Genomic DNA, 26,978 nt, shown 5'->3' with positions numbered 1-26,978 from the left:
GGGCAGTGTAAAAGCGGTGTAAGTTTCTGAACATCTATTCTTTGGAAATCATTTCTGCATACAGAATTTTTGGCTTCCTCACTTAGGGCCTGATGTATCAAGCTTCAAAAAGTGATAAAGTGGAGAGTGATAAACAACCTGCCAATCAGCTCCTACCTGTCATTTTTCAAACCCAGCCTATAACATGACAGGTAGGAGCTGATTGGCTGGCAGTTAATCACTCTCCATTGTATCAGTTTTTGAAGCTTGATACATCTGGCCCTTAACCTTATCCCGCATTTATATTATTCATACTTTGTATCTTATCTTTTGTAGACTGACAGCAAAGGATGTCTGGTCAAGGAGATTGACCTTAGTTTTTTTAAACTTTCGAAGGAAAGTTTAGTATATTTACAGATTTCAGCTTCACTGACAGAAGATGTTACAGGTAAGAGTTACTGAGGAAACATAATGTTGCATAAAGGTACAAATGTGTAAATTGACCAACCTACAGTACAGTTTCTATTTGTAGTGGAAGTAAGACATTAAAGAATATAGCCAATACTTTTTAAAAAATGTGGTGGCGTTAGCGACAATAGCGGCAGCGCATTCTCAGTCACTACAGGGGGTATTTTTGTGAATACCCCAAAAAGTGTGGAGTGGCATCACAGGGACAGAGCTCTCTGACAAGCTCTCTACCTGCAAGTGACCATTGATATGCAGTAGCTGTGTAATGTAATGAATTATCGCATTGCGGTTTGGGCCGATGTAATCACAGGAGAGGACAGATGGTGAAAAATCGGCCCCCAAATCTTTATTTCCCCTGACACATTTCATTACTGTTGAGGAAGTTACTTTGTGATCTGATAAATGTTCATAAATTAGGATTGAACCACATTACTAAAGCATGACTTGGCATTTTCTAAAGTCTGGTAATAAAATTGTCCAGACTATTGGAATCTCCTTAATTAATTATTCAAGTCTTCAATACGTACTGGAACCTACACACGTAGTGATTTTGTGTCCTTTTCTTGGCCATCTTACTTATTTTTAGTTGACCCTACATTGCTCCATGTGTAGGGGCCATAACAATGTGTGGCCCGGCGTGTCGCTATTGCCTGTCTAGATTTATACTGCATGCAGTATAAATCCATTTAGATCACCAGAGAACACTGCCAGATTGCTCAGCACACATTGCTGGTCATCATTGTGTTTGGAGCGTTCTTGCCGAGTGAGCTGAGTGATACAGCATCGCTCAGATCACTGGCACATGTCACTGCGTGTGTCGGCCCCATACCTTCTCCTTTATCTGTGTGCCCCCACTAGAAATGTTGGGGCCCGGGACTGACCTACTGACCTCAGCGGCACAGCGCCATACCTACGGCCAACCCCCCCCCCACGCGCCTGCCTGCCAGCACCCCGCCTCCCCCTACCCCGTCCCCATTACTTACCATCATGTCACGGCAAGTCCTCCCCGGCTCCTTCAGTCTCCACGGTCAGGTCCATAGTGCACACTGCACAGTGCAGCCTGCAGAGCATCGAGCCACTCTGTGTCCTAGGCTCAGCACTCTGCAGGCTGCACTGTGTATTGTGCGTGCCTGGCCGCCGGCACCGGTTGGGGGAGGCTCAGCTGTGTGCGGGGGGGGGGGGGTAGGGGGGTGCTGTGGGCAGCTGCCCAGGCCCCTCCAGTGGCTGGGGCCCAGGACAGCTGTACCAAGGGCACCCCCCTGTCAGCGGCCCTGTCTGTGTGATTGATGGATATTTATCGATATATCTTTTCATGCATATTACAATTCCACATGGTCAATTGAGTCTTCTATACTTCTTATTTAGTTACTTCGGTACTTGTTTCCTATCTGGGCGCCCAGGTTTTCTACGTACGGCACCGTAATGAAATCGGATCGCATCGCATCGGATTCGGTATTCGATGATGTACGATGGTATACGATGCGATGCGATCCGATTCGATTTCCCATAGGAAACAATGTGAAATGGCTCAATTTAGCCAAATTATCATAGGAACAATAGTAAATGGGCCAAAAACAGCCCTGAACATTGAAATGTCCCCCCAAAAGTAGTTGACGCCACCCCGCCATCAACGTGAACCCGAAGCGTGGCGAGCGCAGCGAGCCCGCGAGGGGCGGCGGTACGCGTCCTGCGACCTTTTCATGCCCTACTATCCACTAGGGCGTGGAGTGAGAATAGAATAGTGTGGCGAGCGCAGCGAGCCACCGAGCCCGAAGCGTGGTGAGCGCAGCGAGCCCCGCGAGGGGACGCGGATACCTTCACAGTTATACGCGTCCCCTCGCGGGCTTCCCAGGTGTCCATGGCGACGCGGACACCTGGGAAGCCCGCGAAGGGACGCGTTTACCTGTGAAGGTATCCGCGTCCCCTCACGGGGCTCGCTGCGCTCGCCACGCTTCGGGCTCGGTGGCTCGCTGCGCTCGCCACACTATTCTATTCTCACTCCACGCCCTAGTGGATAGTAGGGCATGAAAAGGTCGAAGGACGCGTACCGCCGCCCCTCGCGGGCTCGCTGCGCTCGCCACGCTTCGGGTTCACGTTGATGGCGGGGTGGCGTCAACTACTTTTGGGGGGACATTCCACTGCTCTGTGGGTTTTTTGGGGGTTTCTGGCCCATTTACCATTCTTCCCTATGCTGATTTGGGTAAATTGATCCATTTAACATTGTTTCCTATGGGAAATCGAATCGGATCGCATCGCATCGTTCAATATCGTGTATGTGTACGATGCGATGCGATCCGATTTTTCTACGGAGAATAGCATGGTGCGCAATTAACTTAGCGGGCGCCCAGATAGGAAACAAGTACCGTTACTTCTTATATGAGGCTTATCAAGTCATATAATCTGCTTAGATTTAGTAACTGCACATAAATTCCAGAGCTACTGTACAAAACCTTATACTGTGTATTCATGCTGGGTATTAGTAACAAAATGGCTGCCACAGGAGAGTGTGACGCTGTGTGCTACTTGAAATCTTTCCATTGGTCAATGGCATTAGACCACCCCTCAGGCCAAGGCTCTCTAATCCTGTCCTCGAGATTTACCTATGGTCCACATTGTTACACACCGCCGTCCGGGATCTGCGGCACCCGGACGGACGGCAGCTGCGGCACGGAGGCTGGAGGCGGGGGGCGTTGCTAGGCAGCGTCCCAAGCCTCGCTCTAAGGACGGGCGTCAGGACGTTGCCTAGCAACTTCCCCGAACTTCCGCCCGGCAGACGGGGAACGCGCGCGCGCCTGAGTGACGTCAGGCGGCGCGATTTCCTGATAAATAGCCGGCGTCTGCTGGGCACAGACGCCAGTTATACAGGTTGCTTCCCCAGAAGCATACACTTACCCGGTCCCTGGAGCTGTTTTACCAGCTCTATTCTTAGAGTCTGCTCTGCTCTCCTGGTTCCCTGCTGCCCAGCTAGCTCCTGTGGATTGCCTGGCCTGAGCTAGTGCCTGCGTCTGATCCACATTCTTCCATCTGCTTGTGGGTCACGTAAGTGCTCCGTTGGAGCCCGCTGTTTGCTATCTTTTGCTATTCTGTTGCCTTCCCCCGCCGTGGGGCCCGTCTTTATTCTATTGTGTTATTCTCTCAGTTGTTCTCTCAGTTGTTCTTTCTGTCCAGTGATTCTCTGTCGCCCTAGCTCCCGTCAGGCAGGGGTGTACCCCTCTTTATCTGCACCCGGCTTTGGGGAATCACATGCCTTGGTGTGCCCCCATTCTGAGATTCCCCTTTTGTTTCTCTTGTGTCTGCGACTGGGTCGCGATCGCCGTCCTTGACCTGGTGTCGGTTAGTCAGGGGTCTCTTCCAGCTAGGCCCATTAGCCAGTCATCCTTTTGAGATACTCCCTGGCGATCGCTCACCCCTTGTCTTTACGTAACACCTGGCTGCATCGGGGTCAGAGCCGGCTTAACTGGCTCTGTCGAACGCGGCGGCTACAGGCGAAGCCTAGCACTTGCAGGGGTATTCCATCTGCCCAGGGGACTCAACAGAGTCAGTGTAGGTTTTGCTGTGGCCGTCCTAAACAGCGGTCCCAGCTGCAGGCTCACGCCTGATCTATTGTCTCTTGCCAGCTGTCATACTTCCCATTGCCCTGCCGAGTCCCGTAACATTATAACCGGCCATAACAGACAGCCTGGTAGGGTCATCTTTGTGTATTTGCATCCCTCCTGTTGTTTTTGTCGTGGATATGAATCCGTCAGCACAAACTTTTGCTGATCAGGTCCAGGGGTTAACCCAGATGGTGCGAGAGCTCTCGTTGAAGGTGGCTTCTCAAGAGCAAAGGTCACGTCCTCCGGAGCCAGGGGTTTCCGAACCAAAGGTGAACTTGCCGGATCAGTTTTCAGGAGACCGCAAGACCTTCTATAACTTTCGTGAAGGCTGTAAGTTATATTTCCGGCTTCGCCCACGGTCGTCCGGGTCTGAGTCCCAGCGAGTAGGCCTGGTCATCTCGCTACTCCAGGGGGATCCTCAAACTTGGGCCTTTGGGTTACCCGCCGATAGTCCCTGGGTCTGTTATATGACGACCCTGATAGGGAGGCTTCCGCAGAGACTCATCTCCGGGCCCTTAAACAAGGGAAGGACCCGGCGGAGGTCTACTGCACAGAATTCCGTCGCTGGTCCAATGACTGCGGATGAAACGACCCTGCGTTACGCAGTCAATTCCGCTGCGGGTTGGCTGATGAGATTAAAGACTGCCTAATTCAGTACCCCGCTCCTACCTCCCTCGATAAGTTAATGGAGTTATCCATCCGGATTGACCGCCGTCTCCGTGAACGGAGGTCGGAGCGGAGTTCTATAACTCGGGCGGTTCCCTATGTCCCATCTGTTCCCGAGGAATGCGAGGAACCGATGCAGCTTGGAGCAGCCCGCATTTCTCCAGAGGAGAGAGCCCGGCGACTTGGCTCTGGCTTATGTCTGTACTGTGGCAACAAGGGGCATATTCTCCGTAACTGTCCCAACAGACCAGTAAAAGCCCGGGCCAAGTGAACGAGGAGAGGGTTCACTTAGGCCTCCAGCTTTTTTCCTCTCTTAACTCGTTACTAGTGTTGGGGTGTATTTCTTTTCGGGGCGCCAACTTTTCGGGGTCCATCTTCGTTGATAGTGGCGCGGCCGGGAATTTTTTAGATTTCACGATAGCCCAGACCTTGGGCATTCCCCATATCAAACTTCCTGTACCTGTTACTTTACGTGGTTTAGACGGTAACGTCCTCTCCAACGGGGCTATCTCATTTCAAACTCCTCTCCTGCAGCTGTCTATCGGTCTATTTCATCAAGAGGAGATCTCCTTTCTGTTAACATCTTGTCCTGCAGTTCCCATTGTGCTGGGGTTCCCATGGCTGAAAAAACACAACCCCATCATTGATTGGAATCAAGGGGAGATTGCTCGGTGGAGTTCCACCTGTACTGAGCATTGTTTCAACACCTCACTCCCGCTTGCTTCTGTCTCCCTTTCCAAGATTCCGTATCCCTATCAGGACTTTTCAGATGTTTTTTTCTAAGGGGAAAGCGGACGCTTTACCACCTCACCGTCCGTACGACTGTGCCATTCAATTAGTCCCTAATGCCCCCTTGCCCAAGGGGAGACTGTATGCCTTGTCCGTTCCGGAAACTAAAACCATGGATGACTATATCCAAGAGAGTCTTTCTAAGGGGTTCATCAGGCCGTCCAAATCTCCTCTCAGTGCTGGATTCTTTTTCGTGGCCAAGAAGGACGGTTCATTGAGACCCTGTATCGATTTCCGGGCTCTCAACAAGATCACGGTAAAGAACACCTATCCTCTCACCTTGATTGCGGTACTGTTTGACCAGCTACGGTCCGCAACCGTCTTTTCCAAGATTGACTTTCGGGGTGCATACAACCTCATAAGGATAAAAGAAGGGGATGAGTGGAAGACGGCTTTCAGTACACAGACAGGGCACTATGAGTACCTGGTAATGCCCTTTGGCCTCTCTAACGCCCCAGCCGTCTTTCAGGATTTGATAAACTATGTCCTCCGTGATTTCCTCTGCAAATTTGTGGTTGTCTATTTAGACGATATTTTAATTTTTTCTCAAGACTCAGACTCACATAGATCTCAGGATCGTCAAGTTCTGCAGAAGTTGTGAGAAAATCAGTTATTCGCTAAACTGGAGAAATGTGAGTTTGAAGTAACCCAGGTATCCTTTTTAGGGTACATCATTTCCTCTGAAGGATTCCAAATGGATCCTAAGAAACTGCAAGCCGTGGTGGATTGGGTCCGTCCCACTAATTTGAAAGCGGTCCAACGGTTTCTTGGTTTCGCCAACTATTATAGGCGGTTTATTCACTCATTTTCTTCCATTGTGGCGCCTTTGGTGGCCTTGACCAAAAAGGGTGCTGACCCCTCGGTATGGACGCCTCCGGTGGAACAAGCTTTTAAAACACTCAAGCAAGCCTTTATCTCGGCCCCGGTCCTCAGGCATCCTAATCCTGATCTGCCTTTCATTGTTGAGGTAGACGCCTTTGAAGTTGGAGCCGGGGCCGTCCTGTCCCAAACGGATCCTGAGTCATTGGAGTTACACCCATGTGCCTATATGTCCAGGAAGTTTTCCCAAGCTGAGTCCAACTATGATGTTGGCAATAGAGAATTACTCGCAGTCAAGTGGGTGTTTGACGAATGGCGACATTGGTTGGAAGGAGCCACACACCAGATTCTTGTCCTCACTGACCAAAAGAATCTTCAGTATATTGAATCGGCCAAGAGGTTGAATACCCGACAAGCTCGGTGGGCCCTCTTTTTCACGCGCTTCAATTTCATCATTTCTTATAGACCAGGTTCGAAGAACATCAGAGCAGATGCTCTTTCTAGATGTTTCCTTCCTCAACATACCAATAGGTTCAGTAAAGGACCCATTGTCCCGGCATCGTGTATTCATGCGGGAGTAAGTCTGACTCTGGAAGGCCTCCTTCGCCAGGCTCAGGGTCAAGCTCCGGTCCAGACTCCGGAGAACAGGTTATTTGTGCCCCCGTCTCTTAGACGCAGAGTCCTTGCGGAGTCTCATGACTCCAAGATTGCTGGTCATCCTGGAGTAGGTAAAACCCTGGCGCTTCTCACCCGTGTTGTCTGGTGGCCGGGAATGTCTCGTGACACCAAGGATTTTATCTTGTCCTGTCCGGACTGTGCCAGGCATAAAGTTCCGCGGACACGACCGGTAGGGGAATTGATTCCTTTATCTATTCCTGGTAGACCTTGGTCTCACTTGGCCATGGACTTCATCGTTGGACTACCTGTCTCATCCCATTGTCAGGTCATCTGGGTGGTCATCGATAGGTTTTCTAAGATGGCACACTTTGTGGCCCTTAGACAATTACCTTCAGCCAGGGAGTTGGTTACCTTGTTTTTGCAGCATATTTTTAGACTGCATGGTTTACCCAGCGATATTGGGGGACATTTACCAAAATGGATTCGTAGAAAAAAGGTGTATTCGTAGGGAGAAATACACCTTTTTTTTACGAATTTGTATTTTCGGGATTTACAATCCCAAAAATACAACAATTCGTAGTCCTAAAGATGGAACATTCGTATTTGTATTTACAAATACGAATGTCCTACACCATCGATAGGATACGACAGAAATCACCATTCAAAAGAATGGTGATTCCTGATGTACTAAGCAGCCGTACTGATAATACGGCTGCTAAGTGGTGTGAAACACCCACGCAAATACGACAGGAAAATAGAACACCATTTTCCTGTTTATTTGCGTTTTAGCCTGCACGGATCAGTCAGATCCGTGCAGGCTTCAGTGTAAAAAAAATAGAAAAATAAATAAATTAAAAAAAAAAAACGGCGTGGGGTTCCCCCCACAGCTGTAACCAGCACCAGGCTGAAGGAGCCTGGAGCCGGTAATTAAAAATCAGGGAACCCGACAAATAGGGGTTCCCCGAATTTTTAACAACCAGCCCCAGGCTCCAGGGGCCTTATTTTGGTTCATTCTTTCTGACAAAATCCTTCTTAGATGGACAAAACCATGTGCACTGCAGGGGCGGCAGATGTTACTTGTGCAGAGAGAATTAGATTTGGGTGAGTAATTTTGTTTCTGTGCAGGGAAAATACTGATTGCTTTATTTTACACTGCAATATAGATCTCAGTTTGAAGAAAAACCCCACCCAAATCTAATTCTCTCTGCACATGTTACATCTGCTCCACCTGCAGTGCACATGGTTTTGCCCATCTAAGAAGGATTTTGTCAGAAAGAATGAACCAAAATAAGGCCCCTGGCTGGTTCCCAAATACGGGGGACAAAATGACTAGGGGTCCCCCGTATTTCAAGAACCAGTCCCAGGCACAACCAGCCAGCAGGGTAATGCCACAGCCGGGGGGAGACTTTTTATACAAGTCCCCCCGGCCAAAACATTAACCCCCTGACGGTCAGCCTGGCCAGGGGCCCTGGGGGAGTGGGGACCCCCCCCAATGAAGGGGTCCCCCCCCTCCAGGACTTGCCTGACCAGGCTGAAGTCTGGTACTGTCCCCGATGCCCCTGGGCGGTGGGCATCGGGCTGATTATGGTGTAAAAAAAAGACTAATCTATTGTTTTGGCACTACAAGTGCCAGCAAGCCTCCCCAGCAAGCTGGGACTTGGAGAACCACAAGTCCCAGCCTGCTGGGCATTAAAGGGCCCGCTGGTACTTGTAGTTCCACAGTTAAAAAAATAGTACACAAAACACACTGACACACTTTTAAAATAAAACTTTAATACATACATTACACACATACTAATACTTACCTATCTTCTTCCCGTAGGTAGCCCTGGTCCTGATGTCCTCCAGTCCTGTGTCGGCGTTCCTCTTCATGTCGACGTCCTTCTTCAAGTCGACGTCCCTGTCGGCGATGGCGTCCGGTGTCCGGGTCCGACGAAATCCATGGAGGAACCTGTGGAAGGAAACCATACTCACCTGTCCCAGCGCGACGTAGTCCAGGTAAGTGTCTTGTCAAAAAAACAAACCGAACACCCGAATCCAGCCGGACAGAGAGACGCACAGTGTTTGTTTACATCGTGCGGCTCCGCCTCCCGAATGCCGCTATTGGCCGCCTTGCGGCCTAGCGGCTCCTGATTGGCCGCTAGGCCGCAAGGCGGCCAATAACGGTATTCGGGAGGCGGAGCCGCACAATGTACACAGAGTACCGTGCGGCTCTCTGTCCGGCTGGTTTCGGGGTGTTCGGTTTGTTTTTTTGACAAGACACTTACCTGGACTACGTCGCGCTGGGACAGGTGAGTATGGTTTCCTTCCACAGGTTCCTCCATGGATTTCGTCGGACCCGGACACTGGACACCATCGCCGACAGGGACGTCGACTTGAAGAAGGACGTTGACATGAAGAGGAACACCGACACAGGACTGGAGGACATCAGGACCAGGGCTACCTACGGGAAGAAGATAGGTAAGTATTAGTACTGTATGTGTGTAATGTATGTATTAAAGTTTTATTTTAAAAGTGTGTCAGTGTGTTTTGTGTACTATTTTTTTAACTGTGGAACTACAAGTACCAGCGGGCCCTTTAATGCCCAGCAGGCTGGGACTTGTGGTTCTCCAAGTCCCAGCTTGCTGGCACTTGTAGTGCCACAGTAAAAAACAATAGATTAGTCTTTTTTTTACACCATAATCAGCCCGATGCCCACCACCCAGGGGCATCGGGGACAGTACCAGGCTTCAGCCTGGTCAGGTAAGTCCTGGAGGGGGGGGACCCTTCATTGGGGGGGTCCCCACTCCCCCAGGGCCCCTGGCCAGGCTGACCGGTCAGGGGGTTAATGTTTTGGCCGGGGGGACTTGTATAAAAAGTCTCCCCCCGGCTGTGGCATTACCCTGCTGGCTGGTTGTGCCTGGGACTGGTTCTTGAAATACGGAGGACCCCTACTCATTTTGTCCCCCGTATTTTGGGAACCAGCCCCGGACCTGGAGCCTGGGGCTGGTTGTTAAAATTTCGGGGAACCCCTATTTGTCGGGTTCCCTGATTTTTAATTACCGGCTCCAGGCTCCTTCAGCCTGGTGCTGGTTACAGCTGTGGGGGGGATCCCACGCCGTTTTTTTTTTTAAATTTATTTATTTTTCTATTTTTTTTTTACACACTGCAGCCTGCACGGATCTGACTGATCCGTGCAGACTGCTACAAATAATTCGTATTAGCGGCCGTATATATGTGCCGCTAATATGAATCATTACACCATCCGAGGGTTACAAAGCAGTCGTATCTGACTGCTTTGTAATTTCCCCTCCGGAACACGACTTTGCATACGACTTAAACAGTCGTACTGTATGCAGCCATAGGGGAAATACCAATACGAAAAACTAGGTTTTTCATATTGGTAAATTTCCCCCATTGTTTCAGATCGTGGTCCACAATTTGAGGCACATTTTTGGAGATTGTTCTGTTCTGCGCTGAAAGTAAAGACCAGTCTCACGTCTGCGTTTCATCCGCAGGCCAATGGGCAAACTGAACGGTTGAACCAGTCTCTCAAGCAATATCTTAGGGTTTTTGTGTCCAAATTACAGGATGATTGGGTGAACCTTTTGCCGCTCGCCGAATTTGCGTATAACAATGCATGTCATTCGGCTTCCAAGACCTCTCCCTTTTTCGCGGTCTATGGATTTCATCCGCGACCAACTCTTTGGGACCGGAAGCCCCTAGATCTACGTCTTCTGCTGCCTCCCGACTCAGGGTGATTTGGCGGAGTATCCACACGGCTCTCAAGGAAGCTTCTTTTAGAGAAAAGGTATTTTCAGACAAATTCAGACGTCCTTGCCGTTTTAAAGTGGGTGACTGGGTGTGGCTTTCTGCCCGGAATATCAAGCTTCACCAACCCTCGGCAAGGTTAGGACCTCGGTTCATCGGTCCGTTTCGAGTTGTCAAGAGGGTTAATCCGGTAGCCTTTCGTGTCTCTCTACCGAAGTCCCTCAAGATCAATACCTTCCACGCTTCGCTTCTTAAGCCTGTGGTTTTTTCGCGGAAATTTCCGCGTAAGGTTAAAAGTGGCTCCGCTCCAGTGATGGTACAGGGCCAACAGGAATTCCGTGTGGAGAAGATTCTTGACTCCAAATTCGTCTCTGCAGTTCCTTGTGCATTGGAGAGGGTTTGGTCCCGAGGAGAGGTCTTGGGTTCCTGATCAGGACTTGCATTCACCCAACCTCAAGAGGTTGTTTTTCCGACGGTTCCCTGATAAACCTGGGGGTAAAGTGTTGTTAACCCTTCCTCAAGGGGGGGGTACTGTTACACACCGCCATCCGGGATCGGCGGCACCCGGATGGACGGCAGCTGCGGCACGGAGGCTGGAGGCGGGGGGCGTTGCTAGGCAGCGTCCCAAGCCTCGCTCTAAGGACTGGCGTCGGGGCGTTCAGCAACGTCCCTGAACTTCCGCCCTGCAGACGGGAAACACGCGCGGGCCTGAGTGACGTCAGGCGGCGCGATTTCCTGATAAATAGCCGGCGTCTGCTGGGCACAGACGCCGGTTATACAGGTTGCTTTCCCAGAAGCATACACTTACCCGGTCCCTGGAGCTGTTTTACCAGCTCTATTCTTACAGTCTGCTCTGCTCTCCTGGTTCCCTGCTGCCCAGCTAGCTCTTGTGGATTGCCTGGCCTGAGCTAGTGTCTGCGTCTGATCCACATTCTTCCATCTGCTTGTGGGTCACGTAAGTGCTCCGTTGGAGCCCGCTGTTTGCTATCTTTTGCTATTCTGTTGCCCGCCGTGGCCTTTCCCCGCCGTGGGGCCCGTCTTTATTCTATTGTGTTATTCTCTCAGTTGTTCTCTCAGTTGTTCTTTCTGTCCAGTGATTCTCTGTCACCCTAGCTCCCGTCAGGCAGGGGTGTACCCCTCTTTATCTGCACCCGGCTTTGGGGAATCACTTGCCTTGGTATGCCCCCATTCTGAGATTCCCCTTTTGTATCTCTTGTGTCTGCAACTGGGTCGCGATCCCCGTCCTTGACCTGGTATCGGTTAGTCAGGGATCTCTTCCAGCTAGTCATCCTTTTGAGATACTCACTGGCGATCGCTCACCCCTTGTCTTTACGTAACACCTTGCTGCATCGGGGTCAGAGCCGGCTTAACTGGCTCTGTCGAACGCGGCGGCTACAGGCGAAGCCTAGCACTTGCAGGGGTATTCCATCTGCCCGGGGGACTCAACAGAGTCAGTGTAGGTTTTGCTGTGGCCGTCCTAAACAGCGGTCCCAGCTGCGGGCTCACGCCTGACCTATTGTCTCTTGCCAGCTGTCATACTCCCCATTGCCCTGCCGAGTCCCGTAACACACATTTCCCAAATCACGTAGCTGGAGCACAGGTGCAGTCATTACTAACTGTCACAGTTTCAAATGTGCTGCATTCATTCCTAGCTGACACATTCTACACATCCACAGGTTGTCTTTAAAACATGAACTGTAGTAGATCTTGAAGACTGGTTTGGCCACCCCTGCCTTAGACTACCCAGAGTTATTTTATTATACAATATTCTCACTAGTTGTGTCACATGTTGAGTGCAACTACAAAGGCCTCGGGAACAAGGGGTTCAGAATCATTCATGATTTGTTACCTCAGGGCCCCATATTAACTGAAGTCCTTGCAGTGTTGTTCTGCCACTGGCCACAGAAAATAAAAGGTGAATGCAAATGTGTTATTAGAAAAAAATTATGTCCTCACTTCTTTCCTGTACATTATGTAAGTGGGAAGCTTAGTCTTTCCCCAAATATCTGGTTTTGTAGCCCATACATCTGCAAAAAATTTGGGCAGTTGAACCTTTTGTCGATCATGGGTCAGACCATCAGTAAGATTGTTGGAATTCCTCGATTTGCCAATTCTGACCCCCAAATTATTAGAACTGGTGGTACTTGTGTCATTTCACAGCGGCAGGTTACGGTATGTTATTAGTGTAGCCCAATGGCTGCCTTACTTGTGAAGTTTCCCGGCGGCAGCCTAAGCTACGTTTTCAGCGTAGCCCAACGGCTGCCTAGCGTAGCTAGCGTAGTGACTCCGCGGCAACCCGCGTAGTCAGCGTAGTCTCCCTGTGAGGCAGCTACTCACCGTACTGTTGCCGGGAACTGCATTTCTGTTCCCGGTGTCCCTGGCAAGCCTATTGAGTGCCCCCAGCGGAGAGGGGATCATGCGGATGCTGGCGGAGAGGTGCTCCATCTGTCTGAGACGCAGGAGCGTCTGAGACGCAGGAGCATCTGATACACTTCTGCGTCTGAGTAACTATTGCACAGGGTACAGCAACCCTACCGACAGGGTTAGGGGTTTGGTAGCACATGTCTCTCCTGCACAAAGAGGGGGTGCGGACGCAAATGCGTCTCATGCACAATAAAGGAGGCATTTGCCAGTGCTCCATGTTACATACTGGCAAATGCCTCCATTTGAATCCCACACTATCCACGCCAGCCCGAAGCGTGGCGAGCACAGCGAGCCCCGCTCGGGATGCGTTACGCGTCCTCCAGACCTTTTCATACCCCCACTATCCACGTTGGCGTGGAGTTGATTTTATAAAGTGTGGCAAGCGAAGTGAGCCACCGAGCCCGAAGGACGCGGGACGCGGATTACATGCTGCGCTCGCCACACTATCCACGCCGACGTGGATAGTGGGGGTATGAAAAGGTCGGGAGGACGCGGAACGCGTCCCTTCACGGGGCACTCTGATCTCGTCAAGCTTCGGGCTGGCGTGGATAGTGTGGGTGTTTCAGGAACACATTCACACCTGCCATATCATACATCTGAGACAGTAATGACGACATTAACGTGTTAACTGGTAACTGGTTTTTAGTTAATAATAATCATATGAAGAACGCAATTTAACAAAGTAAAATAATATCGAAATTATTAAGATGAAAGAAAAAAATGAAACAGTTATTCTTCGGAATCTGCATTGACAGAAACTGCAGCAGAAGTGGATGCAGTTGTGTCTGCTTCTGTGTCGTCAAATTTCTCAGCCTGTGGGAGCAGAGTTAAGGCATAAAGTATTCGCTGGAACGCGTTTTCTGTGCCACAGTCTTTCGCCAAATAAATTCCTGTAGGTAGGAGTCCAGATTCTGGCGCGCAGTGCCCCTTTGACGTTTGTTACGCCACTTACACGATCCCCAAAGGTGTTCAATGTTTTGGGTGTGAACCCCAGTGTCCGAATCAACAAAATTGTAGCGATGGTTCACGCGTGCATGGTGGTACCCTGCCTGCTCCAGCTGCTCGTTGTTATATGCACGCCAGCAATCCGAGTATATAGTCGTCCCCAGTTTGATGAATTTGTTGATGGTGGCCATCAGGGTGCTGGCATCACATCTTTCAGCAGGTGTTATGAAGCACTCACCGGTGTCTCTGAAAATGCCTCCGAACAACCACTGTTGAGGCAGCATGCGTCCCACATGACTTTTCCTCTGTACAAAGAGGCTCTCATCCACCTCAACTATTTTCCCTGGACCGCCAATTCAGCGTTGGGGCTGCAACATTAGGTCCACGGTGCAGGCCTCCCCCATAATGTTGTTATACTGCACTGTGTTTTTTTTTAGAAATGGACAGATGATGCTCACAGAACGTGATGCTGGTTAGCTCCTCCGCCCAACAAAACACAAGCGTATAAGTGTCATGAACGTGAGATGGCATCCACGGAACCACTGTGCGGCCCGGACGCTAACCTTTTTGCCGCAGCTTCTTATGTGGCAGTGCCACATCCGCTCCTTCACATTCAGTCGCATTGTATGGCCATTAGGACACGTCTTGGTCTCAGCGAGAAAGTGGTGAAGCTGCAAGAAATTCACGACTCCTCCTCCGTCTGCGGCAGGTTAAAAATAGTTAATTTGTCGGCAGCCATAACTGACACAATGTATACTGCTGACTGACTACGCAGAATGTACTGCGTACTGCTGACTGACTACGCTGGCCGCGGGTACAGTACGCTACGTTGATTCTGACAGGGGCGCTGGCTACGTTAAGCGGCCGCAGGAATCCTACACTACGCTGATTCTGACTGGGATGCTCGCGGAAACACTACGCTACTTTTAACTACGCTGGCCCGGGAACATTACGCTCATTCTGACAGGGACGCTTCGCTGACTACGTAACTGAAACTACACAAGTATCAAACTGGTTATTCAGGGATTCTTAACATGTTGGATTTGGCCAATTCTCTGACAAATCAGTGATCATTTTAGGAACAATTGTGTAAACGTAAAGCCCACACACACTAGATGATTTTCAGTTGAAAATCGCTCATTTTAGCCGTTTTGAGCGATTTTCAGCTGAACATTGCCTAGTGTGTATGCCCCAGAGATTGCCGACTAGCGATGATGCACACTCCCGCTTCATCGCTAGTGAGGTCCCTCGTCGGCTGGTTTTACCAGCATGTCTATCGATGATGCTTTTTTATCCATCATCACTGTGTGTATGCAGCGGGCTGAAATATCATCCGCTTTCAGCCCGCATACCACCCCGCTGCCTTCCCCTGCTCCCTCCCCCTGCCCCTGCTCCATATCAACACGTTGCATGGAAACGGAGCAAGGAGAAGAAGATACACTTCCGGCCACCCGCTCACTCCACCCATCAGTCAGTCCACCCGTCAGTCTGGGCACCCGCAAGTCCTTCCAGCCGCCTGCTCCCAAATCGGTCTGGCCACCCCCCTTCCCCCTGCACGCAACAGCTCCAGGTCCCCAGCTGAAGCTCCACTGCTGCTAAAAAAAAAAGATGGGAAGAAATAATAATAAAAGCAATCTTTAAAGTGAGACCACTGCCACCAATGTGAGGCATGGACCCAGGCTGCACACACCTTTCACTTCAATCAATATACTGTACTATAGTTGGTGGTGTTAAAGGTCATAAATCTCCAGGTCATCTGAGCATATATCTTATCCCCTGAAGGAATTTCATCAGCGGATAATCCCTCTATGTATATTTACATTCTGACACCGGACTGCTCTTTATTTATACTACATTGGATTTACACTACGGATAAAAACTAATTAATTCAAACGGTTTATCATTGCCCCTGATGAAGTCATGGTAATGACGAAACGTGTTGGTCTCTCTACATCGACCGATTAACACTTGTTGACCATTTGCTAAAGATACTGTTATATTAACATATTCCGAAAAAGTATATGTGGATTGTACTTGCCTTATTTGCCCAAAGGGCAATTTTTATGTCATTTTATATTTTATGTATTAAATACCCCTTAAATACAGTTGTTCAACAATCCTTCAGCGCCCTCTGAAACTTTCTTCTTCTTTTATATATATATATATATATATATATATATATATATATATATATATATATATATATATATATATATATATATAAATAAATATATAGGCACCACTGCCCACCAATTTATATAATGGCAGAAATGCCACACATATATTTTTGGCGCAGGCCGGCAATGTAAGCGTTACTGCAGCCACTGCCCACCCGCCAATGTATAATATGGCAATAATGCATACATTGCTGCTGCAGGTCAACAATGTATGCGTTATCACTTCACAGCTCACCATTGTATATTATGGTATAGTGGAAATGCATACATTGCTGGTGCAGGCCGGCAATGTATGCACCACCACAGCCACTGCCCACCAATGAATATTATGGCGGCAAGGGGCTGGGCGGCCTTACCTGATCGCTGGGCTCCGAATATGCACAGCCTAGCGATTAATTCTGAATCAGGCCCCAAGAACAGAAATGCACTGAAATTAAAGGGCCCCTGCTCATACCCCTGCTCAAACCTAGCACATTATGTAAATATCTTTTTAAAATTAAAGATTTTCAGAAAATTCTTTTGTCTCCTGAAAATATCTTGCTCTTTAAGGAAAATAGCTCAGTGTGTACTTTGCTTTGGTGATAGAAAGATCTTTCAGAGATTTTGGCAAAGTCTTTTGAAATGAAAATCTCCTAGTGTGTATGGGCATATCTTCATGATATGCGTCAATAAGGGTGAGATTTAATGGGATGAGAGATTCAGAATGTGAGAGATTTGGTGAGAAATTTCCAGTTTTTTTTTAAAGCGGCAATCATTTATACTTCAAAATCAAACTGGTTTTGCAGTATAAATGATTGCCGTTTTAAAAAACTGGAGATTTCTCACCAAATCTCTTACTTTCTTATTCTCTCATTCTATTAAATCTCACCCTAAGGGCGAGATTTATTGTGTTTACCGTTTTTGTCAAAATGCGATTTAAACTCAAATCGCCGTGTATCGCCATTTTTTTATATCGCATTTTTTCCCAGAAATCGCGTATTGAATGGCTGGCGCAAAGCCGCCTGAAAAGTGCGATACATGGCGATAGATGGCGATAAGGTGCGAATTGAGTCTAAGTAATACGCCATAAAAGTGCGATTTCCGGGTTAGGTCATGTGCTTATTTGCGGCCAACCGGAATGCGATTTACACCAATACACCTGATCAGCCCATACAACATGCTAACCTATTGGCCCACCTTAGTCCCTTGCAATACGCATCACACCCCCTATATAAAGGGGCGCAGACGCCATTTTATCCTTTGAAAGGGAGTAAGGCGTTCGAGATGGAGAGGAGAGGAGGAGGTTTTGTAAGGTGCAGAGGAGGCAGAGGGACAGCCAGCTTGGGCCCCAACACCCCAACCACTGGGAGAGGTAGGGGAGTGAGAGCCAGCACTGCCAGAGGCAGGACAGGGAGAGCCAGCATGCTCCAACCAAGAGCTGCACCAGGGAGAGGCCACATGGTGGAAGCTGAGCAGGTGGCTATGGAGGATGAGGAGGAAGCAGGCACAAGCCAAGTGTCCTCACAGGAGGAACAGAGTGCCAGGCACACAGAGGAGGAACTGCAAGAGGGGGATTTCTCTGAGGTGGACTGGCCTGTGCAGGAGGCAGAGGAAGCTGACTTCGAGGTGCTGGGGGAAGAACCAGGACAGGAGGAGGAGGAGGAATAGGGTGAGGCTGGAAATGTGGAGGAGGATGATGCAGCTCGTACAGCTAGTGGGAGGAAAGTCAGGTTCTCATATGAGGAGAATATGGCCCTGGTGCGTGCACTCCTGCCCCTGTATGACCGCCTACTTGGTCCTCACCATCATCGCACAAGTGTGGCAAGGAAGAAGGGGATGTGGGACAGTATCACCTCCGTGGTAAATGCAGTTAGCACACACAAGAGGAGTGTGCGCAACGTCAAAAAGCGATACAATGACATCAAGCGCCTCCTCAAAGCCAAGCTTGCCCTGGAGAAGAAAGAGGCCTGTCGCACAGGAGGTGGCCCTAGGCAGGAGGTCCGCTTTAAGGCCTATGAGAGGCTGCTACGCCGAATCATCCCACCAGAGGTGCTTCCCGGCATCCACATTGCCGACACAGACAGGCCCCCCACTCCACCGCCAACTGGTAAGTGTCCACACATGTCAATGTAACATTTTGGTATCTCATGTGCGCATGCTATAATGCTGCTATGCTTTATGTGTCCAAAAGATTGCTACATATCCCAGCAAAATCACATTTTGCTACCTTGCATTGCTAAATAATGGACTCTGCATTTTGCTGGGTTATGTAGTTCCACAGATCCAATTAATGTGTGCAGTCCTAAACACTGTAGGCCTGCAGTGTACTTGATTGTTAATCCATATTAATCCTCTGGGTATTTGGAAAAGCACTTTACAGTCACTTTTACATTTCTAATCTGCTGATCTTTCCTGTTATTTGCAAGTGGATTAAAAATATCGTTCACAGTCATAATACTCAAATAACCACTTCAGTTCAAAGTCTTCACATTCCTTATGTAATCATATCAGGGTCTAAAAGTTTGATGGAGGTAAAGTTTTTATCTGCATATTTGGAAAAGTGCCAGTTAGGTGCAAATTATAATAATAGAAAATGTCTTCTTCTTTCAAACAGCTCCAGCTCTGGAGTCCCAGCCCGCTGTTGACCAACATCAGCCACATCCGATTGGTCACACTGTCCAGTCTGCAGGTGCGATATCATAATGTTACACACACACATTGCACAATTCACACATGCCTGTCCCCACCACAGTAGCCTGTGCCAATGCATAATGCATGAGCAACACCTAACCATTCCAACTTTTCTCATGTGTAGGTCCTTCACAACCAATGCCTGAACCAACGGATCCCATGCAAAATATGGACGACATGAGTGAAATCATACTGGAGACGGTGACATTGTTGGAGCCTGCACAAAACCAAGCACACCCAGTCAATGAGGCCCCCTATACGCAGTCACATAGGCAGCAGCCCCCAAGCATTGCAGCCACCAACACTCCCACTAGTGCGGAGGAGTTGGCGCAATCCATCCATATTTTTAAGGGGAAACAACTCGCTTTTATGGAGGTGCAGACCACCCAACTAGAAACGGTGAAGGGGTATGTGCGGAACATAGCACTGCAAATGAGACGAATTTCTCAAAGTGTGCGGGCTAATGTAGGGACACAAATTCGTCTTGTCTCTACATTAGACACACGCTTAGCAGAAATTGGCCAAGCCATTCAGGGTCAAACTACTAATTTTAGAGGTCTAAATGCCAATATGGTTAAACAGAACCAAGCAATTAATGGGCAAACAACTGCGTTGATGTCCCTACAAACGCAAATCAGCCTCAGTGCAACTACTTTGTTAGGTCAGCACCAAACCACATCTACCCAAAGCAGTAGTGTATCCTCCACACCCATGAGTGGGTCCCCCACTACTCCCCCACGGCGTAGTGTCCGTACTAGGGGTGGTGGTGCCACTACTGGTAAGGGTGCGAATACCCGGGCAGTATTTAAACATGAATAATCTTCTTTGCATTTACATGTGTATCATGTTTATTCTTTTTTTCATTCACTGTTGCAGTGATTGTTCCTGCAAATGTTTCATATGCTATGGCCTATGGCTAAATGTTTCTGCAAGTAAAAATTATTTGCATCCAGCAAACTTGTTGTCATTTTTTACAAAAGATTACCCACACTGTTCTATTATGTATTGTCAACTAGTGACATTTTAGCAGCCACGGGACTTTGGGTTGTGTGTGCTTATTAGTAATGGGATTTTAAGAAAATAGTCACATTTGAAGGGGATAAGCATTGGGAATTGCATACTGTATGTAGGCGCCACATTTCACGCACCTGAGATCAATGATCCATGTCACCTCCATCCATTAAGCCTGTGTTAATTTGTAGTTGCCAACATTTGTACACACAGAAAACTACAGTACTTACTTGACATTGTTATAGGTGTTATCATGTTGCCAGCCATAAAGTATGCTGTGGTGGGGTAGCTTGCAGGGGTTGGCCATTATTGTTGGTCTGCTTCTGGGCAATTAACATGGACAGGGAAAAATGTAATGTTACCAATGTATGTGTGTTACAGGTTCCCCATTACTAATCATTGTACACACACAAATTACCTGTGAAATGCTGCCGGATCATCCGTGTATGAACCACATCCCCCCTCCGTGTACCTCGCACTACAACATCAGTAGTTTGAGCTTCCTGCACGACTGCTGCAGGGGCCACATCAACATAATTTGGCTGACCCAAAGCTATGATATGCAGCATGCAGCAAGCCTGGACAACCAAAACCACTTTGGCAGGGTGGTATAGCAGTGTACCTGCTGACCTGTCCAAACACCGAAATCGGCTTTTCAGCACCCCAAAGGTGCGTTCCACTACATTGCGGGTTGCAATATGTGCAGCATTGTAGCGGTGCTGTGCAGGGCTTTGTGGGTTCCGCAGAGGTGTCATGAGCCACGAATGACACCCATATCCTGAGTCACCTAACATGTAAAGGGATTTGTGTGGTCACATATCATGTGGGTAATTGGTACATAATAGTAGCAGCCTATACTACATTGTTTGGGCTGGTATAAACAATTACAACAGAAATGACTCTTGATTAGAAGGTTCCACACATGGATGTTAAAGGTAAAGACATAGGTAAGCAAACATCATGTAAACAGTGCTATGTGACTTACCAAGTAGCCAGCCCTCTGGCATGGTGTTGTTGTGGAAACGGTCCCAGAGAGCTGAGTGCCGCAGGATATAGGCATCATGGCAGTTCCCGGGGTAGCCTGCAACCACACTGAGAATTCTGAGGTTGGCATCGCAGACCACCTGCACATTGAGGGAATGTCTGCCCCTGCGATTAACATAGACATGCTCCCTCACGTGCGGGGCCCGAATCTCAATGTGGGTGCAGTCTATGGCTCCCAGCACATTTGGAAATGCTGAGAGCCGATAGAATGCCACCTTCAGGTCCTGCCACTCGGACTCACAACGTGGGAATGTGATATATGTGCGCCACAGCTTCTTTAATGCATTTAACACTTGAGAAAAATGTTTAGAGAAAGTGGCTTGTGACACCCCCAAGGCCCATGAGCTCACAGACTGAGTGGAGCCTGTGGCAAACAAGTGGAGGGCGCACATTAATTTCTGCAGCCCAGACACTGCATAGTTGGCCCCCCTACAAGGGTCCAAATCATCTCTCACCTGCTCATATAAGTTCAACAGGTTCTGTCGGTTCAACCTAAACATGTCCACCACCTGTTGATCAGAGAGGGAGTCCAGGTACACCCTAGCACGGTACCGCCGAGAAGCACGGAGTGGTCGGGGTACCTGGATCTGGTGGGCAGCAGCAGCATCCCTCCTGCGTAGCTCCTCCAAACACCCCAGCTCACACACTAGCACCTCCAGTCAACTGTGCAAAATGTCCATCTCAAACAGCCTCACAGGTGTCCATAATCATGTGGGAGTATATGTAGGGGAGTTAGTAAGTGCTATGTGGGTCACCTGTGAGGTATTTAACCGTCTCTACGCTCAAACGGTGGCGATTTTTTGCAAACCGCCACCCTGGACTTGGCATGTTTTTTTGGGGGGGCAAAAATCGCATTTTGCTGTCGATTTCCAAATGCGGCAGACATTAAATTAGCTATTTGTATCTTTTTCAATGGGAAAACATCTGGATGCGATGTTGTAAATCGGCACTTCAGAAAGTGCGAATTAGCGGCAAAAAGTGCAATTTATGCCACAAATCGCCACCCATTAAGTAGTCGATTTTGAAAAAAAAAAACGGCCGTTTTTGCGATATAAATCGCCAAAAACCCAACAACGATCTCTAATAAATGTCACCCTAAATGTCTAATAACACAGTAATTGTCTTCCTATAGGTCACACTGAGACAGACTCAGAAGAACTCTCTATCAGCAAATTCAAAACCATTACATTTGTGGATTCTGAAAAGTATTACACTACAGGTGCTCCATTCCACGTCAAGGTAATTACATTTTCAGTGACATGTGGAGGTAAATTTATCTTTTTCTGCACTAAATTAATAAGCTATAAATACAAATGGTGACATTTAATAGGATGCAAATTTATTTTTTTTGGACAATATTTTTGCAAAGAAAAGTCTGTTTTCTCACTTTTTCTGAAATCGCATAGTTAATGAGTTGCAAAATGCGACAAAATCCACACATTTTTGCCACAAATTCGCACATTCTGAAGTGACTATTTCTAGTAATGCCGGAACTCGCATCCAGATGTTGATGCGAATTTGGGAAAACATTACTAAAAATCACCACACAAGCAGACCGGGTTGTGATGGGCGAATTTGATAGAACCATGCACAGATCATAGAGATCTGTGCATGGTTCTATGTTAAAATATGTGTAAAGCTTAAATTAAAAAAAAAAAAATTGGCATGGGGTCCCCCCACCTGAGCATAACCAGCCCCAGACTCATTGAGCTGGACCTGGTTCCAAAATACGAGGGACAAAAAAACGCAGGGATCCCCCATCTTTCTAAAAACCAGCCCCAGACTATTGGACCAGTCCTGGTTCAAAAAATACAGGGGACAAAAAAGCTAGGGGTCCCCCGTATTTTGGAACCAACAATGGGTTCCAACAGCCAATGGTGTCATGCCACAGCTGGGGGATATATTGTACATAAGTTCCCCGGCCGTATCATGCTCACCATGGCTGGTCAGCCCGGGACGGGGCACCTGGTTTTCCATGATACAGCTGGGGAACCTTAGATAAAAAGTGTCCTCTAGCTGTGGCATGATACCACGGGTTGTTGGAGCCCTGGGTGGTTTCAAAATACGGGGGACCCTCAGTTTTTTTGTCCCCCATATTTTTGGAACCAGGACTGGTCCAAGAGTCAGGGTCTGGTTTCAGAAATATGGGGGAACCCTACGCTTTTTGTCCCCTTGTATTTTTGGAGCCAGGTCCGGCTCAATGAGCCTGGGGCTGGTTATGCTCAGGATGGGGTACCCCACGTCATTTTTTAAAAACATATTTTAACACAAAATTGCACATGTCCTCAAATTCGCACATTTTAATGACTAAAAATTGCACATTTTCATGACTAAAAATTGCACATTTTCATGACTAAAAATTGCACTTTATCGCACTTTTTTTGGCCAGAATTCACATCTCATTAAATATGTGCATTCCCAGCAAAAAATGCGATTTTAAAAAGTGTGATAATGTGCGATTTCGGAAAATACGAAAAAAATTGCATCCTATTAAATGTCAACCAAAGAGTTCATCTGAGTCATCTATTAGATTTTAATTTACAAAAAATAGTAGAATATATGTGATGAATCCACCATGGAGGGATTGACTCACATTGATGATGTTTACGCAATTGAGGGATTATTGGCTGACTGGGCCTGCGCCACAAATGCCCTGCACATGCTCCAGTTTACCTTTGTGAGGCTGCTCACAGTGGGGATTTAATTGCAAAGTGATTGACATGAGGGGACTGTTTGGAGACGATAATGCAGAATCCAGAATTCTGCTGGTGATACTAGAAATTTTAAAAATCAAATAGAAAAATGCAGTGTAATTTGCACTAGAATTGATGGCATCACAAAACTGTCAAATGTCTGAGTATTCTATATACAGTATAGCCCAAAAGTAACATTTGGTTAATCCATCATTCTGTCCTGGTCTCTCATTGGAGCCTGCTTTGCAAGGATTTGGTTTGAACCTACTCCTTCATATCATCTTATCATCTATATAAATCTAGTATCCGTGTGTCACCAAAACACTGCCATATGCTGGCAGTGAATGAAACTACGGGTGACATTCAATAGAATGCGATTTTTAGTCATTTTCAAATTCGCCCATTATCGCACTTTTTAAAATTGCATTTTTTGGCGTGAATTCGCATATTTATTGAGATGTGTTTTCCGGGTAAAAAAGTACAATAAAGTGCGATAATGGGAGAATTTTAGGCATGAAAATGTGCGAATTTGAGGAAATTTGCGAATTTGTGTTAAAGAAAAAATGCCGAGAGGTCCCCCCTCCTAAGCATAACCAGCCCCGGGTTCATTAAACCGGACCTGGTTCTAAAAATACAGGGGGGGAAAAGTGTAAGGATCCCCCGAATTTCTGAAACCAGCCCCGGACTCTTGGACCGGTCCTGGTTCCAAAATACAGGGGACAAAAAATCTGGTGGTCCCCCGTATTTTGAAACCAGCACCGGGCTCCAACAGCCCGCTGTGTCATGCCACAGCCGGGGGACGCTTTTAACATAAGGTCCCTGGCCGAAACATGAGCACCGTGGTGGGTCAGCCTTGGACGGGGTACCTGGAGGAGTTAGGACCCCCCAATAAAGGGGTCCCCACCCCAGGCTTCACCCGTCCAAGGCTGAAGCCCGGGATGGTCACCGGCATCCATGGCCAGTGGACGCCGGCCTGATAGGGTTAAATCACAAGTCCCAGCATGTGAGGCATTAATGGGCCCACTGGGACTTGTAGTCCACCTGTAAAAAGAATGTTAAAATAAAACACACACACAGAAAAGTATAACTTTATTACACACACAACCACACACCTCACTTTTACAACAACATACTTACCGACCCAGGGTCCAGCACTGGTCTCTCTACTGCAGAGCCAGCTCACCCACACTGACAGCGGGGTGAGCCGGCTTTCTCCTGTGCAGCTAACACCTTCTGTAGTGCTGTCCCTATCTATGCGAGTGCTTCACAGTTCTGAAAATTATTTGCATTGCTGCAATGCGATTGAAACAATTTGCAATCGCCCCACAGGGAGGGACTAATCATGCTGTGTGCAGGAAGGGACCAAGCATTCTGTGTGCAGGGAGGGACCAAGCGTGCTGTATGCGGGGAGGGACCAAGTGTGCTGTGTGCGGGGAGGGACCAAACGTGCTGTGTGCGGGGAGGGACCAAGCGTGCTGTGTGCGGGGAGGGACCAAGCGTGCTGTGTGCGGGGAGGGACCAAGCGTGCTGTGTGCGGGGAGGGATCAATCGTGCTGTGTGCGGGTAGGGACCAAGCATGCTGTGTGCGGGGAGGGACCAAGCGTGCTGTGTGCAGGGAGGGAGCAAGGATGCTGTGGGCAGGCAGGGAGCAAGGATGCTGTGTGCAGGTAGGAACCAAGCATGCTGTGTGCAGGGAGGGACCAAGCATGCTGTGTGCAGGGAGGGACCAAGCATGCTGTGTGCAGGGAGGGACCAAGCATGCTGTGTGCAGGGAGGGACCAAGCATGCTGTGTGTGAGGAGGGAGAACGTATGCAGTGTAACCGCCTGCAAGAGAAAGCAATTGGAGTTTTGGAGATTTCTTGCAATGCTGTGCATTGGTGCAGGGCCATTTTCCCTTCCAGAGTTATCAGTTGTGTCTTATCGTACACATGGGACCAATTACACCTCCATATTTTCTATGGCAAAGAAGCAGCTTTCCTTGAGGAGATGTTTGAAAAGATTCTTGTGATAGGAACCGTATATCTTCTAATAGGAACCATGTGATGCATGCACATCCATAGGTAATTGCAATGGGGGTTTCCAGTTGCCCGGAAACGCCAAGACCCCACATCGACCAATACATACAATATAAAGGGCAGAATGAATCTTCTGCCCATGCCCAGTTGCAGCACATTACCAAGTCAGCTGTGCGTGTGTCTGTGGATCTGAGTGCTCAATCATTCCACCAGACAGAGAATCGGTTAAGTGGCTCCCATGATCATTGGGCCTTCATAAGTCTGACTTATTGTATTATGGCACATAGTGGCAGATGTATTAAGCCCAGTAAAGTGATAAAGGGAAAGGTGATAACTCACCAGCCTATCAGCTGTGTTTAAAAAATGACAGTTAGTAGAGGATTGGCTGGTCCAATATCACCACTTTATCACTTCACCAGGATTAAAACATCTGCCCCTTTGTTTGGGACAGACTACAGCTGATTACAGTATATGCTAATTATGCATCTTCATGGACTGGTGACAGTCAATCTAAACTCAAACATTTGTAAACCCTCCTCCGGAAATCCTGCATTTGCCCCTGTGATCATTCTATTACTGAATATATACAGTTACTTTCATTATATAAAGGTTTCAGTCTGCACTTATCATCACCAGGTGCGTGTTGTTGATGAGAAAGAACAACCCATAGCAAATAAAGCCATATCCATATATATGGAAGGAGATAGTGAAAAGGCTGCAAGTCTGGTGACTGACAACAATGGAATTGCTCATGGCAAACTCAACACTTCTAAATGGGACAACACTCTATTATTAACAGTAAGTTACTCTACAACATGGTGCTATTGCATTTTCCTATTTTATTCATGTACATAAGGAAATAGTCCTTTTAGTATTTTCACCACTTTTTCGGTTTGCACCCACGCCTTTTTGGCCCAAGAAAAGGGAAGAAAATGTCCACAATTGAATACAATAGCAGTGAAAATTGAATACCCCCTTAGAGTGTAACCCCAAAGTATGATTGCATTGAGCAGGGATCTCAGCAGAACGTGCCCAACTTCACAAACAGTCGGGCACGTTCTGCCGAGAACGGCCGGAGCTCGCCGATTTTCGGCCGCATCTCATGGTCCTTTCAAACAGGCAGAAATAGACTTGCCTGCACAGGACTGCGCATCGGGATCGCATCTGCATTGAATGCGGCTGTACAGGTGCAATTCAGACTAAAGGTGTGTGCACACGCTTCAATTTGCTTTAGATTCAATGTCCGATTCGATTTTCCATTAGAATTGGCATTAGATCTTTGCATTCAATTTGGCATTAGATCTGTACTTTTG

At 48.0% G+C, this 26,978-nt stretch overlaps 2 protein-coding genes across 2 annotated transcripts in view; both read left to right on the top strand.

The window, feature by feature from the left end:
• LOC146009230 (alpha-2-macroglobulin-like) overlaps nt 1-26,978 on the top strand; it is a 240,847-nt gene that overhangs the window by 54,408 nt on the left and 159,461 nt on the right. Inside the window, exons 9-11 of the mRNA XM_083149392.1 lie at nt 316-427; nt 22,089-22,195; nt 26,302-26,463. Coding sequence (XP_083005518.1) covers nt 316-427; nt 22,089-22,195; nt 26,302-26,463 — 381 coding nt within the window. The remainder of the gene's footprint in view (nt 1-315; nt 428-22,088; nt 22,196-26,301; nt 26,464-26,978) is intronic.
• Nucleotides 17,025-22,081, top strand: LOC146009237 (uncharacterized). The gene is made up of 3 exons (XM_083149399.1): nt 17,025-18,317; nt 18,825-18,899; nt 19,026-22,081. The coding sequence occupies exons 1-3, from the start codon at nt 17,960-17,962 to the stop codon at nt 19,718-19,720; spliced, it is 1,128 nt and encodes a 375-aa protein (XP_083005525.1). The 5' UTR covers nt 17,025-17,959; the 3' UTR covers nt 19,721-22,081.

This window comes from Crinia signifera, chromosome 6 (assembly GCF_055691185.1).
Source record: "Crinia signifera chromosome 6, ASM5569118v1, whole genome shotgun sequence".
NCBI classification, from domain to species: Eukaryota; Metazoa; Chordata; class Amphibia; order Anura; family Myobatrachidae; genus Crinia; species Crinia signifera.
Note: the sequence above shows the minus strand (reverse complement) of the source record. Positions and strands in the feature narration are given on the sequence as shown.

Coding starts and splice junctions, on each gene's coding strand:
- LOC146009237 (XM_083149399.1), top strand. CDS start 17,960: ATGGCCCTGGTGCGTGCACTCCTGCCCCTGTATGACCGCCTACTTGGT. Junction 18,318..18,824: donor CCCCACTCCACCGCCAACTG/GTAAGTGTCCAC, acceptor TCTTTCAAACAG/CTCCAGCTCTGGAGTCCCAG. Junction 18,900..19,025: donor TCACACTGTCCAGTCTGCAG/GTGCGATATCAT, acceptor TCTCATGTGTAG/GTCCTTCACAACCAATGCCT.